At 42.1% G+C, this 19,517-nt stretch overlaps 1 protein-coding gene across 1 annotated transcript; it reads left to right on the forward strand.

The window, feature by feature from the left end:
- Positions 1-4,854: 4,854 nt before the first annotated feature.
- Positions 4,855-16,927, forward strand: LOC129392022 (uncharacterized). The gene is made up of 3 exons (XM_055083909.1): positions 4,855-4,960; positions 7,801-8,150; positions 16,316-16,927. Exons 1-3 carry the CDS (start codon positions 4,855-4,857, stop codon positions 16,865-16,867), a joined length of 1,008 nt encoding a protein of 335 aa, XP_054939884.1. The 3' UTR covers positions 16,868-16,927.
- Positions 16,928-19,517: the final 2,590 nt, after the last annotated feature.

Genomic DNA, 19,517 nt, shown 5'->3' on the forward strand with positions numbered 1-19,517 from the left:
TTGGTTCCTGCCCTCAGCCTTTTCTTCTTTCCCTTGGTTGATGTATTTTCCCTGCTCTCATATCTCAAATAACATCTGCTTTCATACACCAAATTTCCACATAGATGCTTTTGATTCCAAAACTGGCCACTGGATATTTTTGCCTAAATGTCCTGTAAACACTTCAAACTCCATTTGTGCAAAACTGAATTCTTTACTTCCTCCCTAAATTTCTTTTTCTTATATGCTCTTACTCAGTAACTCCTATTCACCATCATCCACCCAGGTTCGCAAGTCAGAAACCTGGGTATCATCTCTGGCACCATCCTGTCCCTCACCTTCCATAGTCAATCTACACCTGAGTCAACTCTTCTCCTAATTAACTCTCAAACTGGTCCACTTCCCTTCATTTTCACTGCCACTACCTTAGGTTCAGGTTCTTTTCTTATTTTTTTTCTTTTTCCTTTTTAACTGAAATATATTCAACATATCACACTGTGTGAATTTAAGGTGTACAACAAGTTAATTTGATACACTTACATATTGTGATATGATTGCCATTGTAGTGATAATTAGCACCTCTATCACATTACATAATTATCCTTTCTTTTTAGTAGTTGGAAAAATTAAGTTCTAGTATCTTAGCAACTTTGATGATTATAATATTGCTGTCTATATTCACTGCACTGGCATTATAACTCTAGGACTTATGTACTACTCATTGTAAGTAGGTACCCTTAAACAACATCCTGTCTCCCTACTCTCTAACCCCTGGTAACCACCATTTTCTACAAGTTTGGCTTTTTATAATTCCACATATATGTGATACCGTAGAGTACTTGTCTTTCTCTGATTTATCTCACTTAGCACAATGTGCTCAAGTTTCATTCATGTTGTTGGAAATAGCAGGATGCTCTCCTTTCTCATGGTTGAATAATATGCCATTGTAAGTATGTATGGCATTTTATTTATCCATTCATCTACCAATGGACATTTAGGTTGTTTCAATATCTTGACTATGGTAAATAATGCTGCAATGAACATGAGAGTATGTATACCTTTTCCAGTTGGTGTTTTGGTTTTCTTCAGATAAATACCCAGAAGTGGAATTGCTGAATCATATGGTAGTTCTATCTTTAATTTTTTGAGGAACCTCCACAATTTTTCCTACAGTGGCTGCACCACTTTACATTCCTACCCAACCATGCACAAAATTTCCCACAGCAGTGAGAGGCCTGCGTACCGCAAAAAAAAAAAAAAAAAAAAAAAAAAAAAGAATGTCTCAGTGATTACCCATGTTCTTAACTACTGTGCTATAAAGTCCTCTGGTAAATGTGATGTCTTTTAAAATACGTAAGGAGACACATAGTTAGGCTATGTCTAACTGCAGAAAAAAACAGGATACAGCAAAGAAAAGCTTTTAAAATGGCTGGAATCTGCTCAATCTTTATATGTAGTAGTTGGTTTTATTATGTGTGAATTTGTTTGATAGCCAGATCCACTGACTTGACATACCAAAAGGGTTGGGAATAGAGTTTAGGATTTCCACAGTGCTCTTAACACACTAGGCATTATTCCTTGTGGTAAGGACAGGTGAGAAATGAAGAGGGGGTAGGAAGATGAAGGGATAGGGAATAGGAGGTAGAGAACCCATAGTTATTAAATGGATTTCAAAATAATACTCCTAATAATTATAAAAACAACAGCAAAGATAGCTAATACTTATTGAGCACTTACTATGTGCCAAGTCCCTGAATTATTTAATCTTATCCTCCCCAAAATCTATAAAATTGGTGCCATTATTGCTTTCATTTAGATTCCCTGACTCAAGTAAGTAATGGCTCAACCATCTTATTGGGAAATCTCCAATCTTCTTATTGGAAAGCTGGAGATTTGCTCATCATTTTCCTTGGGAATTCTCCCATAATGCTCCTGAATAACTTTTATTTTTTAATTTTATTAATTTTTAATTGAAGTATAGTTGACTTACAATATTATATTAATTGTACATTACATCCATGTAGCTATTTATTTTATACATAGTAGTTTGTACCTCTTAATCTCCTACCCCTATCTTGTCCCTCCCCGCTTCCCTCTCCCCACTGATAACCATTAGTTTGTTCTTTATATCTGTGAGTCTTTTTCTGTTTTGTTATATTTATCCATTTGTCTTATTTTTAGATCTCACATGTAAGTGAAAAATACAGTCTTTGACTTATTTCACCGAGCGTAATACCTTCTTGGTTGGTCCATCCATGTTGTTGCAAATGGAAAATTTTCATTCTTTTTTATGGTTGAGTATGAATAATTTTTATTGTTCCTTCTTGAAAAGCTCTCCTTCTTTGGCTTTTAAGACACCACATCTCTTCATTCCCCTCTTATTTCCGTTGCCCTTTCTTCCTATCTGCTCTTTAGTATCCCTTCTTTACTTTTCTCTTTAAAAATTTGGTTCCTGCCCTCAGCCTTTTCTTCTTTCCCTTGGTTGATGTATTTTCCCTGCTCTCATATCTCAAATAACATCTGCTTTCATACACCAAATTTCCACATAGATGCTTTTGATTCCAAAACTGGCCACTGGATATTTTTGCCTAAATGTCCTGTAAACACTTCAAACTCCATTTGTGCAAAACTGAATTCTTTACTTCCTCCCTAAATTTCTTTTTCTTATATGCTCTTACTCAGTAACTCCTATTCACCATCATCCACCCAGGTTCGCAAGTCAGAAACCTGGGTATCATCTCTGGCACCATCCTGTCCCTCACCTTCCATAGTCAATCTACACCTGAGTCAATTCTTCTCCTAATTAACTCTCAAACTGGTCCACTTCCCTTCATTTTCACTGCCACTACCTTAGGTTCAGGTTCTTTTCTTATTTTTTTTCTTTTTCCTTTTTAACTGAAATATATTCAACATATCACACTGTGTGAATTTAAGGTGTACAACAAGTTAATTTGATACACTTACATATTGTGATATGATTGCCATTGTAGTGATAATTAGCACCTCTATCACATTACATAATTATCCTTTCTTTTTAGTAGTTGGAAAAATTAAGTTCTAGTATCTTAGCAACTTTGATGATTATAATATTGCTGTCTATATTCACTGCACTGGCATTATAACTCTAGGACTTATGTACTACTCATTGTAAGTAGGTACCCTTAAACAACATCCTGTCTCCCTACTCTCTAACCCCTGGTAACCACCATTTTCTACAAGTTTGGCTTTTTATAATTCCACATATATGTGATACCGTAGAGTACTTGTCTTTCTCTGATTTATCTCACTTAGCACAATGTGCTCAAGTTTCATTCATGTTGTTGGAAATAGCAGGATGCTCTCCTTTCTCATGGTTGAATAATATGCCATTGTAAGTATGTATGGCATTTTATTTATCCATTCATCTACCAATGGACATTTAGGTTGTTTCAATATCTTGACTATGGTAAATAATGCTGCAATGAACATGAGAGTATGTATACCTTTTCCAGTTGGTGTTTTGGTTTTCTTCAGATAAATACCCAGAAGTGGAATTGCTGAATCATATGGTAGTTCTATCTTTAATTTTTTGAGGAACCTCCACAATTTTTCCTACAGTGGCTGCACCACTTTACATTCCTACCCAACCATGCACAAAATTTCCCTTTTTTCCACATCCTCACCAGCACTTGTTATCTCTTGTCTTTTTGATAACCATTCAAATTGGTGTGAGGTAATATCTAACTGTGGTTTTAATTTGCACCTCCCTGATGATTAGTGATGTTGAGCAACTTTTCATGTATCTGTTGGCCATTGGATGACTTCTTTGGAAAAAATATCTAGTTAGTTTTTCTGCCCATTTTTTAATCAGATAGTCTTTTTGTTATTGAGTTGTATGAGTTCTTTATATATTTTGGACATTAACTTCCTATCTGATATATGGTTTGTAAAATTTTTCTCTCATTCTGTAGATTGCCTTTTAATCTTTTTTTAAAAATAAATTAATTAATTAATTTATTTTTGGCTCTGTTGGGTTTTCATTGCTGTGTGCGGGTTTTCTCTAGTTGTGGTGAGAAGGGGCTACTCTTCTTTTCTTTTTTTTTTTTTTGATGTTTTAGTTTAAATTTTATTTCCTGCCCCCAAACATCCATTAAGCCCCCAGGAGAAGGAAAAGGTGATGTGACTAGCAATAGAGAGAAATTTTCTTCACAACAATGGCCATGGCAAGCTTAGGCACTTTTGGTGAAATCTCTCTGGGAAGTACTGGCAGAGGAATAAAAGGCAAACTGACACAGAAGTATTGCTTGGTGTGCATTTCCAGGCTCTGCCTTCTTTCTCATCTCTTGGTGGCAGGTGGAGGAAGAGGAGAAAAGGTTAAACTTTTTTATAAAATGGCAGAATAAGCTTATAACATCCTCTCACTATCTCTGCATAGGTTCTAGTCTCTGCAGCACTATATAAGCTTTGCCCAAAGTAATGAACAGTTGAAAGTCAAATGTAATACTTCACCAAACAACTTAAAAATGCTTGCACACTGGAAAGGATTAAGTTGCAGAGAACACAAATGGACCCAGAGCAACTTTTGCCAAAAGAGAATATTGTGCTAAATGTACAGCCATAGCTCTTTTCCATATGAAGAAACAGTCAGAAGGATAAAAGAACTTGGTCAAGATCACACAAGTAAGTAGGACAGAATCTGGTCTGTCTGTCCTAAGGGTTGTGTCCTTTAACCACCACACTAGCTTTTCTCAAATCTGATTCATGCATAGAATAACTATACACCTCTGTCTGCCTTGAATATTCCCTGTTTATACGTATGCCTGCTGCAGTTTTTAATATTGCCCACTTTGACTCCCAAAAGCAACCGAGAATACACAATAATTTGGCACTCTATACATGGACCACTATGGTGGGACTGCCCAGGAAGCTTATTACAAGTGCAGCTTCCTGAGCCCTACTCCACATCTAGATAAGCTTTCTGAGGGTTGGCTCAAGAATCCAGGTACAAGTCTTTTTAAGTGCTTTTGTGGAACCCCCCAGGTGAGTCTCTCGCTCTTGTAAGTTAATAAACCATTTATTCTGCCTCCCCCAGATGCCCAGCCAGGTCCTGTGAAGGTAGGAGTCCCCGTACCACATCAGAGGGATGCTCCCAGCCAAGTAATCTCTGGAGCCTTGGAGAATCTGAATGGTCTCATGCTGGCCCACCTGCCACCACAAACCTCCTCCAGAGCATTCCCCTTCACATTTCACCTTCTACCACTCCCAAAGGCAGTCTGCTCCAATGAGGCCTGACTTTGTCTGTCTTAACGTGCACCTGCTGATTCAAGCAGTTTAGGAATACAAGGTGTTGTCGTTCTCAACCAGGGTGGCCCAACCTCTAAAATGGTAGTCCAAGCAGTGTCTACCTCCTGGGCACATCCCCTCTGCAACAGTCCCAGTAAATGAATGTCCCATCTTTGCTTTTCAAGGTCGGCAACAGGGAGTCCCCTCCTAAAGAAGGTTCTCTGTCATTGCCACACTATCAAAGGCTGCCCCAAATGTGGTTCCTTCCTGTGGGCCTGATGAGGCTAAGGGCAGAGTTGTCTCTTTCCTTCTCTGAGTCGGACCAAATCTTCTTAGTAACACTTCTTCACAGTGTTGACCATGTTTTTCATGGGGGCTGCTGCTGAGCCTTTATCTCATCCTTTCATGGTGGAGAGAGAGAGGATTATAATGATTTTTACTTCTAGGGGAGAGGGGAGTGTAATGATTATGTTGTCATTTTGTATTATGTTCTTTTGTCATGAATTTGTTTTGAATTTCATATTAAAATGGGCCCACCATTCCCACTTTGTGAGGTCATTCAGCACCCTCATTTTGCACCTTTAACATCTCTCTCAGTATCACTTGGAAGTGTTTGAAATGGCATGAGCTTGTCCTCACATTCCTATCAGCTGTAAATCCAGAGCCCCAACATGAACCTAACCATTGAGAAGAACACCTCTCCACTACCTGTGTAACACTGGGTAGGCCCCTTAACCTCTTGGTTTTTTTAAGCCCTCAGGTGTAAAAATGTGAGGGTTCTATGAATTTATATTTGGGGCAGGACAAGGTCGAGAAGAGTGTGTCTTTGCTTTCATTCTTCCAAACTGGAATGTCTTCCCTGTCTTCCCCATGGGTCCAAATGTCACTTGTCCTTCAGGCCCACTGCCAAGGAGCCTTCCCTGATTCCCCAGTCCACACAAACCTCTGCCTCTTAGGGTCAGTGCCATACAACCTAGCTGTCTCTTCATGTTAATCTTGCCTCTCAAACCAATCTCAGAATGTGGGTCTCTCTTGCCCTCCTGTGGACCCTGGGACTCTGCCAGCCCACCGGCACACACCACATGGGGTGTCTACTAGACTAGGGCATGGGTGGGGAGGCCCAGGTGTGAGGGGCCAGGCAGAGTACCTCTGCCTCCACCCTGCTCTCCTCCACAAAACTGCCTCTCCTCCTGAAGCCTGACCCCCAAGTCACAGGTTCCTTACTATGACCTCACTGGCTAGTGATGACCTCACCGGCATTCCACAGTTTCCATGGCAGGGTAACTATGGAAACGTGCTGCCCTCAGAGAAACTTCCCTACCAGCTCTCCACCAGATACCAATCTCTTTGGTGGTCTGAGAGAGAATGTCTGACTGGATCCTCTATATGTACTCAAACCTGTGCTCTGTTCCCTGGCTGGGCAGTGCAGGAGATGCACCGAGACCAGGCATCTGTAGAGGAGGCATGGTGTACACACAACCTCACCTGGCTGCCACATGTTTCTGTGGGGCTTGCCCACTACGTATACCTGAGCACTTTCCCAGATGTAAGTAATACCAGTGACCTGGGACACATTCAGGGTCCCACAGTGCTCACTGCTGAGGACAAGTGAAAGGTCATCCCTGGACTAGTGTGCAGGAAGCTTCTGATCTTTATAAATGTAGCCTTCCGCTTTGGGCTACAGGATGCTTCCATTCAGACCCCTTCCTGATTGGCCTCTTAGCAAAAGACAAGTGCATTTTTGTTGGCAAATGGTAAATGGAGCAGTTTGAGGAAGAGGGCCACTCTTGAACTGCACCTTCAAACCCAGGCACCTCTGTGCTGTCATGCAGACATCTATATCAGTCCCCTCAGATGCATCCCATACTGAGCTGCTGAGTACTAGGGGAGAGGGTGGTGCCATATTCATGGGAAGACCGGAAGAACCAAGGTGGGTGATGAAGTGCTAGTGAGACTGGAGGGCTGAGGAGATGGTGTCCCAGGAGGCTGGGTTGATGTGAGTGTAGACTTGATACTCAGAACCCGGTTCTGAGTCTCCTGATCACTCTGCCTCAGTATTTGGCCTTGTTCTAATCTAGATACAAGTATCAGAGGGCTAGAGTGCAGTGTGGTTGAAACAGGCAGTATAAATGGGGCCCAAGAGGGGTTGCCAAGGTGGGAGGGGTTCTTAACCAATTTATATTAGATTATTTTTTTCCACACCTTGAAAGGCATCTCCATTAAAGCCTCAGAAGTGACAGACTGCAAGAAATGTTTTCTCTGTTGTGGAAGGGAGAGATGGAGAGGATCATGATTGCAATTACTTTCGGGTTCTACTGTTTTCCTTGGAAAAGGTGAAGAGATTTTCTCATCTGCTGCAGCCGTAGGCTCTAGGAATTGCTTTTGCAGGCAGTGTCCCTTCTCTAGGGACTCATAGAGGTGATGGGCCAAGGCTGTGTTTTGGATGTCAAGTAGATTAAAGGTCTTCAGCCAGAAACTGGGAGAGATTTGAGAGAGGGAAATTCTGGCAGGAGACTGTGTACAGCAGAAGTGACTGATCACTTCTGATTTTCTTTGCAGCAGCAGCGGCTCCCGTTTCTCCTCCTACACCTGGTCACTACCATGTCCTCTACCGAGGGTGTGGAGAAACGCAGTTGGGCTGGCATGGGGAGACATACTGCCGGGTTGGTGGCTACCGGGCCTACGGGGATGTTTCTTTGGCCACGCCAGTAAAGGTGGAAGCAGAGAAGCCAGTCCCCAGACGTGCTCCCAAGAGAAAGCACGCTCTGGAAGAGTTGGACGAAGACCTGGGTTGCCCCAGACCCAAAATCCGGCGATTGCAGCATCCAAGCAGTTTAGGAATACAAGGTGCATTGATTCTCAAGCAGGGTGGCCCCACCTCTGGGCACATCCCCTCTACAACAGCCCCAGTAAACGAATGTCCCATCTTTGCTTTTTCAAGGTCGGCAACAGGGCGGGGCTACTCTTCGTTGCGGTGTGCGGGCTTCTCATTGCAGTGGCTTCTCTTGTTGCGGAGCACGGGCTCGAGGCGTGTGAGCTTCAGTAGTTGTGGCTCGTGGGCTCTAGAGCGCAGGCTCAGTAGTTGTGACGCATGGGCTTAGCTGCTCCACAGCATGTGGGATCTTCCCAGACCAGGGCTCGAACCCGTGTCCCCTGCCTTGGCAGGCGGATTCTTAACCACTGCGCCACCAAGGAAGCCTGCCTTTTAATCTTGTTAATTGTTTCTTTTGCTATGCAAAAGCTTTTAAGTTCTTATTTATTTATTTATTTATTTATGGCTGCATTGGGTCTTCGTTGCTGTGCGTGGGCTTTCTTTAGTTGTGGTGAGCAGGGGCTACTCTTTCGTTGCGGTGCACAGGCTTCTTATTGCAGTGGTTTCTTTTGTTGTGGAGCACGTTCTCTAGGCGCACAGGCTCAGTAGTTGTGGTTCACGGGCTTAGTTGCTCCACGGTATGTGGGATCCAGACCAGGGCTTGAACCTGTCTCCCCTGCATTGGCAGGCAGATTCTTAACCACTGTGCCACCAGGGAAGCCCAAAAGCTTTTAAGTTTGATGTACTCCCAATTTATTGATTTTTGCTTTTGTTGTTTGTGCTTTTGGTATCATATGCAAAAGAATCATTTCCAAGATCAATATCAAGGAACTTCTCTACATTTTCTTCTAGGAGCTTTACAGTATCAGGTCTTATGTTTAAGACTTTGATCCATCTCAAGTTGATTTTGTGAGTGGTGTAGGATAGGGGTCCAATTTCATTGCTTTGCATGTGTTTATCCAGTTTTCCCAAAACAATTTATTGAAGAGACTATTCTTTTCTCATTGGGTGCTCTTAGCTCTTTGTAGAGTATTAGTTGACCATATAAACAAAGGTTGAATTCTGGGGTCTCGATTCTTTTCCATTGGTCTAGATGTCTATTTTTGTATCAGTGCCATACAGTTTTATTACTGTAGTTTTGTAGTACAGTTTGAATCAGGAAGTGTGACAGTTCTAGCTTTTTCTTTCTTTTTTTCCTAATGATTGCTTTGGTTATTTGGGGGTCTTTTATGGTTCAATACAAATTTTAGGATTGTTTTTTCTATTTCTGTGAAGAATGCCATTGGTATTTTGATGGGGATTGCATTGAATCTATAGAGGGCTTTGGGGATCAGGTCCTTTTTTTTCTTACATTGTATGATAGAAAGCTGCTAATTATTCCCCAGGAAATTCATTCTCCCCTTTGTTTATGATAATAAACCCTTGTTTTTTAACTGCGCACATGGCCTCACAGAATAAAAACTATATTTCCTAGCTATCCTTGCAGATAGGCAACGGTCATGTGTTTAAATCCTGGCTAATGGGATATGAGCTGAAGTGATGTGGAACTTCCAGGTCATAAACTTAAAGGGAAACGTATCCTCTTCTCCATTTTACTATATCTCAGGCTGTAAGGTGTATGTGGTAGTGGTAAACCATCTTGGAACATGCAAATGAGGACAACACCTGACAGTCCATGTCCTGGAACTGTTCTACCAGCCCTGGGTTGCTTATGCCCTTACTAAGTGAAGAAAAAACTTTTATCTTGCGCAAACGCCTGTAATTTGGTTTTCTGTTACAGTAACCAGATCTATAGAGTGATACCCTTGGATTAGAACAACAACGTTTTGATTTGTCTACCTGTCCCCACTTTTAACTTCTCTTTAATCTGTTTTCTTCACTAAAGTTGGAGTAATCATTGTAATAGAATTTAAATTTGGTCAGTTTCCTGCCATTTTCTACTTCCTATGCCATCTCTTTCAGTGTGTACTTTACATTCCTTAGCCTGGCACACCAAACCCTACATAATCTTGCCTCTGCTTTATCTCTCCAGTCTTACCTCTTATCATTCCCTGCCTTGTGTGCCAAGCTCAAATCACATAGACCCATTTGCAGCTTCACAGAATAAGCCAAGCTCTCATACCTCAGTGCACCTGTACATGCTGTTTACTCTCCCTGGAATGCCCATTCCCCACCCTCACTAGTTTCTCTGCCTGGCTAGTTTCTATTTGTCCTTTAGAATTCATGTCTCCTCCTCTTGGAAGTTTTTCTTGCCCACCCAAGAATTGGTTATAATCCCCTCTTATGTATTCCCAAAGTATTCTGTGCATACTTTTATCAAAGAACTGCCTGTTTGTCTATTATCTCCACACCCCTCCCCTACCAATTTCCTGGAGAGCAAGGATGATTTTCTCATTAATAGTGTATCATCATGCCCTAGGACAAACCCTGGCACACAGTAGCACACAAAAGATATGTATTCAGTTAGTGAATAAAAGGCAGTGAATGAATGGATACCATGGAGTCATGAAAATAGCATTTAAATGGAATATAGAGACCTGAGTTTTGTACCTGGTTCTGCCACTACCTGGATGGTTTTAGGTGAAATCATTTCACTCCACTTCACTTGAGCTAGATAAGCTCTCAGGTTTCTTCCAGGTTTATGATTTACAAATACATCATATAGGGAAAAGTAAAAATATACACACTTTTAGAGCTGACAACCTTAAGGGGCTAGCTAGGTAATTCTCGTTCGAAAAAATGTACCTTGAAAAAACATGCCAAATTAAAGTGAGCTTTTATAGCAGTATTTAAGTTCTTTCTACTTACAGCTTTTAAACTATTTTTGTAGAACCAATTATTTTCACAAAATATTTCAGAAATATCTATTGTAATCTCTGTTTGAGAAGTAGAGAATGTGAAATTCAGTGATATTAGGTAACGTATTTGAGCTAGCAGCAGAGACAGAAGCAGAGTCAGAATCTGATTCAAAATTGTCTTGATAGAATATCCCACCTATTGTAAAAAATTGTGTGATATTATAGAGCTAAACAAGTAAAGAAAGCAGTGAAAAAATTTTTCTTTTTATTATTTATCTATCTATCTATTTATTTATTTATTTTTGGCTATGTTGGGTCTTTGTTGCTGTGCGCGGGCTTTCTCTAGTTGTGGCGAGCGGGGGCTCCTCTTCATTGTGATGTGCGGGCTTCTCACTGCGGTGGCCTCTCTTGTTGCAGAGCATGGGCTCTATGCGTGCGGGCTTCAGAATTTGCGGCTCACGGGCTCAGTAGTTGCGGCTCACGGGCTCAGTAGTTGTGGCTCACGGGCTTTAGGACGCGGGCTCAGTAGTTGTGGCGCATGGGCTTAGTTGCTCCGTGGCATGTGGGATCCTCCTGGACCAGGGATAGAACCCGTGTCCCCTGCATTGGCAGCCGGATTCTTAACCACTGCGCCACCTGGGAAGTCCCGAAAGCTGTGAACTTTAACCAAATTACACGTAGATTAAAATACCAAATACCAAAACTAAGGTGCTAGATGACATTCTATTTCACCCCTGCATCGGCAGGCGGACGCGCAACCGCTGCGCCACCAGGGAAGCCCAGGTAGCATTCTTAAGAGGTAATCGTCTATCTTTAAGCAAAGCTACACCTAGTAGTCCACAAACAGAGGAAGTTATGCAATTCTTTGAAATATTTGGAAAAAGAATATTCCACAACTCTTTTTCATACTTGTCCCAGTGCCACATGATACTGATAACAGAAAATTTACTACCTTAACAATTATCTAGAATTGAACCAGTTCTAGCAATGACCCCATACATCCATGATTCCCATCCTTTCCTGGTTGTGGTAGGCAGAATTCTAAGATGGCCCCCCAGATTCCTGCCCCTGGTATACATGTTTTGTATAAGCCTTCCCCAAGCATGTGGGCAGGACTTGTGGATACGAGATAGGCACTCACTTGATAGGTTATATTATGTGATGAATGTATGACAATGGTCACCTTTGGTTATACAGTGATTGAAAATGAATATACCAGCATTACATGGTTATATTTAGTGAGAAAATGGAATGCTATCTGAAGGTAGCTCCCTCAATTTCCCTTATTTCTGCCTCTACAATGCTGTGTGATTTTTCCATCCTTTTCTTCCCTCCCTAGGTAGCAAACGAAAGGTACCTCTTTATCTCAAGGTTATCAAGTGTCTCTTTCAGAATTTCAATTGTTCTCTCTTCCCTTAGTCATTCCCCACAGCCTACAACACATAGGATCTCCTACCTGACAGAACCTTTCCATGACTCCAACTCTTTTGAACTTTGGTGCTTCTCCTTCCTTTCTGTGTCAGACCTGCTTGTTCCAGATCTACCCTACTGTTCCTAAAGAACATTGGCCTCATCTGGGCCCAGATCCAGATCAATAATTCCCATCAGGTTTCAGATCCTAGCCCAGTGACATGAAATAAGAATGGCACAGGGGCTTCCCTGGTGGCGCAGTGGTTGAGAGTCTGCCTGCCGATGCAGGGGACACGGGTTCGTCCAGGAAGATCCCACATGCCGCGGAGCGGCTGGGCCCGTGAGCCATGGCCGCTGAGCCTGCGCGTCCGGAGCCTGTGCTCCGCAACGGGAGAGGGCACAACAATGAGAGGCCCGCGTACTGCAAAAAATGGCACAATAGGGTACCACTGATATTGGTTTCAAGCTGGCCCTTGCCCCAGTGTTTCCTGTACTTGCTTTATTTCTTTAACCCCTAGCTTCTTAGGCCTTTTAGTCTGGCTACATGATAGATTCATTCTATGAGCTTTCAACTCTCTTTCTATCTTCTCTAATTAGCGGGTTGTCTTCTCCCTTCTGATATCATACTAATTTGGGACTTTTTTCTTTTCTTTCTTTCAGCTTAAAAAGAATGAGGCAATGAATCCCCACGCTCCCATCACCCAGCTTCAACAATTATCAACACAAGCCCACACTGGATTATCATTTTTGTGTGTGTGGTAAAAAGTACATAACATTAAATTTACTATCTTAATCATTTTTAAGTATAAAGTTCAATAGTATATTCACACTGTTGTACAATAGATCTCTGAAACTCTTTCATCTTTTAATTCTGAAACTCTGTACCTACTAAACATCAATCATGTTGGATTATTTTTAAAGCAAATTCCAGACCTTATATCAGTTCGTTAACAAACATTTCAGAATGTATCTTAAAGGAATAAAAGATCCCCCCACCCCACTTCTTTTTGTACAACTGCAAAACCCTTATCGCACTTAAATCAAGGTTTCAACAGGAAACAGAGGATACACTCAAATAAGATAACTTTAGGAGGGTTTATTTAAAGGTTGTGGGTATAGGGGAACCACAAGGTATAGTACAGTAACCTAGGGTAAGTGACTGAGCTGGTACCACCTCCAGACCCATAAGGATATGGGGAGGGAGTGGTTACCAGAACCTGGAAAAAGAAAGAATCTATAGAGTGGGCTACACTGAAAAAAGTAATGATCTTTGGTCAAGAGACACAGTAGGGTTATCTTGCAGGGAGGGAGACAGGGGAATGATACCCTGACATTACCCTCCTCCCTCCCTCCTTTGCTAGTAGTTTTCACTGGCCTAGTCCATCTAATGGCTAAAGGGCATGGGAGCCCTACTGATATAATCCAGAGTCCAGCCTTCTGGAGCAGAGAGTAGGGTGGAGAGTGGTTCTGGAGGAACAAAGGGAAGATAGCCAGAAAATAATAATTCTTAATATCACTTAATATATTTATGTGAACCATTCTAGCAAATTATTGAAACTGGGAAGGGGATTGTGGGAGCCCACTGAATTTATAGCCGGTTGCTCAGAAGTACAAGTGGTAACCTATGACTGGCAGCTGTCATCTTCTGTGGGGGAAATCTTGCAGGACTGAGCTCTTAACTTGTGCGGTCTATGCAAAACCCAGGTAGGTTGTGTCAGAACTGAAATGAACTATAGACACCCAATTGGTGTTTGGAGAGTTGGAGAATTGGTTTGTGTGGGGAAAAAAACTCCACATATTTGGTGTCAGAATGTTGTGAATAAAATCAGCTCAAGATGTAATTCACATTCCATACAATGCACTCATTTAAAGTGTAAAATTTACATAGATTTTAGTATATTCCCAGAGTTGTACAACCATCACAATTAATTATAGAACATTTTAATCACCCCCAAAAGAAACGTTAAAGCCATTAGCAGTCATTCTCCATTCTCCCTTTCTCTCAGCCCCTGGGAAGAACTAATCTACTTTCTGTCTCTATGGCTTTGTCTATTCCACACGTTTCATATAACTTGTGACCTTTTGTGTCTGGCTTCTCTCACTTAGCATAATGTTTTCAAGATCCACCCATGTCGTAGCATGTATCAGTACTTTATTTCTTTTTATTGTCAAATAATGCATCCATTGTATGGATATACCACATTTTATCCATTCGTCAGTTGATTGGCATTTGGGTTGTTTCCACTTTTTGGCTATTGTGAACAACGCTGCTATAAACATTTCATGTGCAAGTTTTTGTGTGGATATATGTCTTCATTTCTTCTGGGTATATACCTGAGAATGGAATTTCTGGGTCACATGGCAACTCTATATTTAAACATGTTGAGGCCCTGCTAGACAGTTTTCCAGAGCAGCTGCACCATTTTACATTCCCATCAGCAGTATAAGGGGGTTCCAATTTCTCCACATCCTCATCAACAATATTAATATCTGTCCTTTTGATGCTAGTCATCCTAATGGGTGTGAAGTGATATTTCTCTGTAGTTTTGATTTGCATTTCCGTGATGGCTAATGATGTTGAACACTTTATTCATATGTGTATTGGCCATCTGCATATCTTCTTTGGAGAAACGACTATTCAAATCGTCTCCTCATCTTAAAATTAGGTTATTTGTCTTTTTATTATTGATATATGAGTCGTTTATATATTCTAGACAGAAGTCTCTTATGAGACAAATGATTTGCAAACATTTTCTCCCATTCTTTGTTTTTTTTCATTTCCTTGATGGTGGTGTCTTTTGAAGCACCAAAGTTGTTAATTTTGATTATGTCCAATTCACCTTTTGTTGCGTGTGCTTTTATTCTATTTTTAATCTTTTAAAAATTCCTTGAGGGCTTCCCTGGTGGCGCAGTGGTTGCGCGTCCGCCTGCCGATGCAGGGGAACCGGGTCCGCGCCCCGGTCTGGGAGGATCCCACATGCCGCGGAGCGGCACATGTTTCTGTGGGTCTTGCCCACTACGTACACCTGAGCACATTCCCAGATGTAAGTAATACCAGTGACCTGGGACACCTTCCGGGTCCCACAGTGCTCACTACTGAGGACACGTGAAAGGTCATCCCTGGACTAGTGTGCGGGAAGCTTCTGATCTTTACACATGTAGCCTTCCGCTCTGGGCCACAGGATGCTTCCATTCAGACCCTTTCCTGATTGGCCTCTTAGCAAAAGACAAGTGCAGTTTTGCTGGCAAATGGTAAATGGAGCAGTTTGAGGAAGAGGGCCACTCTTGAACCGCACCTTCAAACCCAGGCACCTCTGTCCTCTCGTGTAGACATGTATATCGGTCCCCTCAGACACATCCCGTACTGAGCTGCTGAGTACTAGGGAAGCGGGTGGTTCCATTCTGATGGCAGGACCGGAAGAACCAAGGGGGGTGATGAAGTGCTAGTGAGACTGGAGGGCTGAGGAGATGGTGTCCCAGGAGGCGGGGTTGATGTGAGCGTAGACTTGGTACCCAGAACCCGGTTCTGAGTCTCCTGATCACTCTGCCTTACTATTTGGCCTTGTTCTAATCTAGATACAAGTATCAGAGGGCTAGAGTTCAGTGTGGTTGAGACAGGCAGTATAAATATAAATGGGGCCCAAGAGGGGTGGCCAACGTGGGAGGGGTTCTTAACCAAGTTATATTAGATTATTTTTGTCCAAACCTTGAAAGGCATTTCCATGAAAGCCTCGGAAGTGACAGACTGCAAGAAATGTTTTCTCTGCTGTGGAAAGGGGAGATGGAGAGGATCATGAGTGCAACGACTTTCAGGTTCTCCCGTTTTCTCTGGAAACGGTGAAGCAACTTTCTCAGCTGCTGCAGCCGTAAGCCATAAGAATTGTTTTTGCAGCCAGTGTCCCTTTCTCTAGGGACTCCTAGAGGTGATGGGCCAAGGCTGTGTTTTGGATGTCAAGTAGATTAAAGGTCTTCAGCCAGAAACTGGGAGAGATTTGAGAGAGGGAAATTCTGGCAGGAGACTGTGTACAGCAGAAGTGACTGATCACTTCTGATTTTCTTTGCAGCAGCAGCGGCTCCCGTTTCTCCTCCTACACCTGGTCACTACCATGTCCTCTACCGAGGGTGTGGAGAAACGCAGTTGGGCTGGCATGGGGAGACATACTGCCGGGTTGGTGGCTACCGGGCCTACGGGGATGTTTCTTTGGCCACGCCAGTAAAGGTGGAAGCAGAGAAGCCAGTCCCCAGACGTGCTCCCAAGAGAAAGCACGCTCTGGAAGAGTTGGACGAAGACCTGGGTTGCCCCAGACCCAAAATCCGGCGATTGCAGCATCCAAGCAGTTTAGGAATACAAGGTGCATTGATTCTCAAGCAGGGTGGCCCCACCTCTGGGCACATCCCCTCTACAACAGCCCCAGTAAACGAATGTCCCATCTTTGCTTTTTCAAGGTCGGCAACAGGGCGGGGCTACTCTTCGTTGCGGTGTGCGGGCTTCTCATTGCAGTGGCTTCTCTTGTTGCGGAGCACGGGCTCGAGGCGTGTGAGCTTCAGTAGTTGTGGCTCGTGGGCTCTAGAGCGCAGGCTCAGTAGTTGTGACGCATGGGCTTAGCTGCTCCACAGCATGTGGGATCTTCCCAGACCAGGGCTCGAACCCGTGTCCCCTGCCTTGGCAGGCGGATTCTTAACCACTGCGCCACCAAGGAAGCCTGCCTTTTAATCTTGTTAATTGTTTCTTTTGCTATGCAAAAGCTTTTAAGTTCTTATTTATTTATTTATTTATTTATGGCTGCATTGGGTCTTCGTTGCTGTGCGTGGGCTTTCTTTAGTTGTGGTGAGCAGGGGCTACTCTTTCGTTGCGGTGCACAGGCTTCTTATTGCAGTGGTTTCTTTTGTTGTGGAGCACGTTCTCTAGGCGCACAGGCTCAGTAGTTGTGGTTCACGGGCTTAGTTGCTCCACGGTATGTGGGATCCAGACCAGGGCTTGAACCTGTCTCCCCTGCATTGGCAGGCAGATTCTTAACCACTGTGCCACCAGGGAAGCCCAAAAGCTTTTAAGTTTGATGTACTCCCAATTTATTGATTTTTGCTTTTGTTGTTTGTGCTTTTGGTATCATATGCAAAAGAATCATTTCCAAGATCAATATCAAGGAACTTCTCTACATTTTCTTCTAGGAGCTTTACAGTATCAGGTCTTATGTTTAAGACTTTGATCCATCTCAAGTTGATTTTGTGAGTGGTGTAGGATAGGGGTCCAATTTCATTGCTTTGCATGTGTTTATCCAGTTTTCCCAAAACAATTTATTGAAGAGACTATTCTTTTCTCATTGGGTGCTCTTAGCTCTTTGTAGAGTATTAGTTGACCATATAAACAAAGGTTGAATTCTGGGGTCTCGATTCTTTTCCATTGGTCTAGATGTCTATTTTTGTATCAGTGCCATACAGTTTTATTACTGTAGTTTTGTAGTACAGTTTGAATCAGGAAGTGTGACAGTTCTAGCTTTTTCTTTCTTTTTTTCCTAATGATTGCTTTGGTTATTTGGGGGTCTTTTATGGTTCAATACAAATTTTAGGATTGTTTTTTCTATTTCTGTGAAGAATGCCATTGGTATTTTGATGGGGATTGCATTGAATCTATAGAGGGCTTTGGGGATCAGGTCCTTTTTTTTCTTACATTGTATGATAGAAAGCTGCTAATTATTCCCCAGGAAATTCATTCTCCCCTTTGTTTATGATAATAAACCCTTGTTTTTTAACTGCGCACATGGCCTCACAGAATAAAAACTATATTTCCTAGCTATCCTTGCAGATAGGCAACGGTCATGTGTTTAAATCCTGGCTAATGGGATATGAGCTGAAGTGATGTGGAACTTCCAGGTCATAAACTTAAAGGGAAACGTATCCTCTTCTCCATTTTACTATATCTCAGGCTGTAAGGTGTATGTGGTAGTGGTAAACCATCTTGGAACATGCAAATGAGGACAACACCTGACAGTCCATGTCCTGGAACTGTTCTACCAGCCCTGGGTTGCTTATGCCCTTACTAAGTGAAGAAAAAACTTTTATCTTGCGCAAACGCCTGTAATTTGGTTTTCTGTTACAGTAACCAGATCTATAGAGTGATACCCTTGGATTAGAACAACAACGTTTTGATTTGTCTACCTGTCCCCACTTTTAACTTCTCTTTAATCTGTTTTCTTCACTAAAGTTGGAGTAATCATTGTAATAGAATTTAAATTTGGTCAGTTTCCTGCCATTTTCTACTTCCTATGCCATCTCTTTCAGTGTGTACTTTACATTCCTTAGCCTGGCACACCAAACCCTACATAATCTTGCCTCTGCTTTATCTCTCCAGTCTTACCTCTTATCATTCCCTGCCTTGTGTGCCAAGCTCAAATCACATAGACCCATTTGCAGCTTCACAGAATAAGCCAAGCTCTCATACCTCAGTGCACCTGTACATGCTGTTTACTCTCCCTGGAATGCCCATTCCCCACCCTCACTAGTTTCTCTGCCTGGCTAGTTTCTATTTGTCCTTTAGAATTCATGTCTCCTCCTCTTGGAAGTTTTTCTTGCCCACCCAAGAATTGGTTATAATCCCCTCTTATGTATTCCCAAAGTATTCTGTGCATACTTTTATCAAAGAACTGCCTGTTTGTCTATTATCTCCACACCCCTCCCCTACCAATTTCCTGGAGAGCAAGGATGATTTTCTCATTAATAGTGTATCATCATGCCCTAGGACAAACCCTGGCACACAGTAGCACACAAAAGATATGTATTCAGTTAGTGAATAAAAGGCAGTGAATGAATGGATACCATGGAGTCATGAAAATAGCATTTAAATGGAATATAGAGACCTGAGTTTTGTACCTGGTTCTGCCACTACCTGGATGGTTTTAGGTGAAATCATTTCACTCCACTTCACTTGAGCTAGATAAGCTCTCAGGTTTCTTCCAGGTTTATGATTTACAAATACATCATATAGGGAAAAGTAAAAATATACACACTTTTAGAGCTGACAACCTTAAGGGGCTAGCTAGGTAATTCTCGTTCGAAAAAATGTACCTTGAAAAAACATGCCAAATTAAAGTGAGCTTTTATAGCAGTATTTAAGTTCTTTCTACTTACAGCTTTTAAACTATTTTTGTAGAACCAATTATTTTCACAAAATATTTCAGAAATATCTATTGTAATCTCTGTTTGAGAAGTAGAGAATGTGAAATTCAGTGATATTAGGTAACGTATTTGAGCTAGCAGCA

Source organism: Physeter macrocephalus, chromosome 4 (genome assembly GCF_002837175.3).
Source record: "Physeter macrocephalus isolate SW-GA chromosome 4, ASM283717v5, whole genome shotgun sequence".
NCBI classification, from domain to species: Eukaryota; Metazoa; Chordata; class Mammalia; order Artiodactyla; family Physeteridae; genus Physeter; species Physeter macrocephalus.

Coding starts and splice junctions, on each gene's coding strand:
- LOC129392022 (XM_055083909.1), top strand. CDS start 4,855: ATGGACCACTATGGTGGGACTGCCCAGGAAGCTTATTACAAGTGCAGC. Junction 4,961..7,800: donor GGGTTGGCTCAAGAATCCAG/GTACAAGTCTTT, acceptor TTTTCTTTGCAG/CAGCAGCGGCTCCCGTTTCT. Junction 8,151..16,315: donor TCCCCTCTACAACAGCCCCA/GTAAACGAATGT, acceptor TCACTTCTGATT/TTCTTTGCAGCAGCAGCGGC.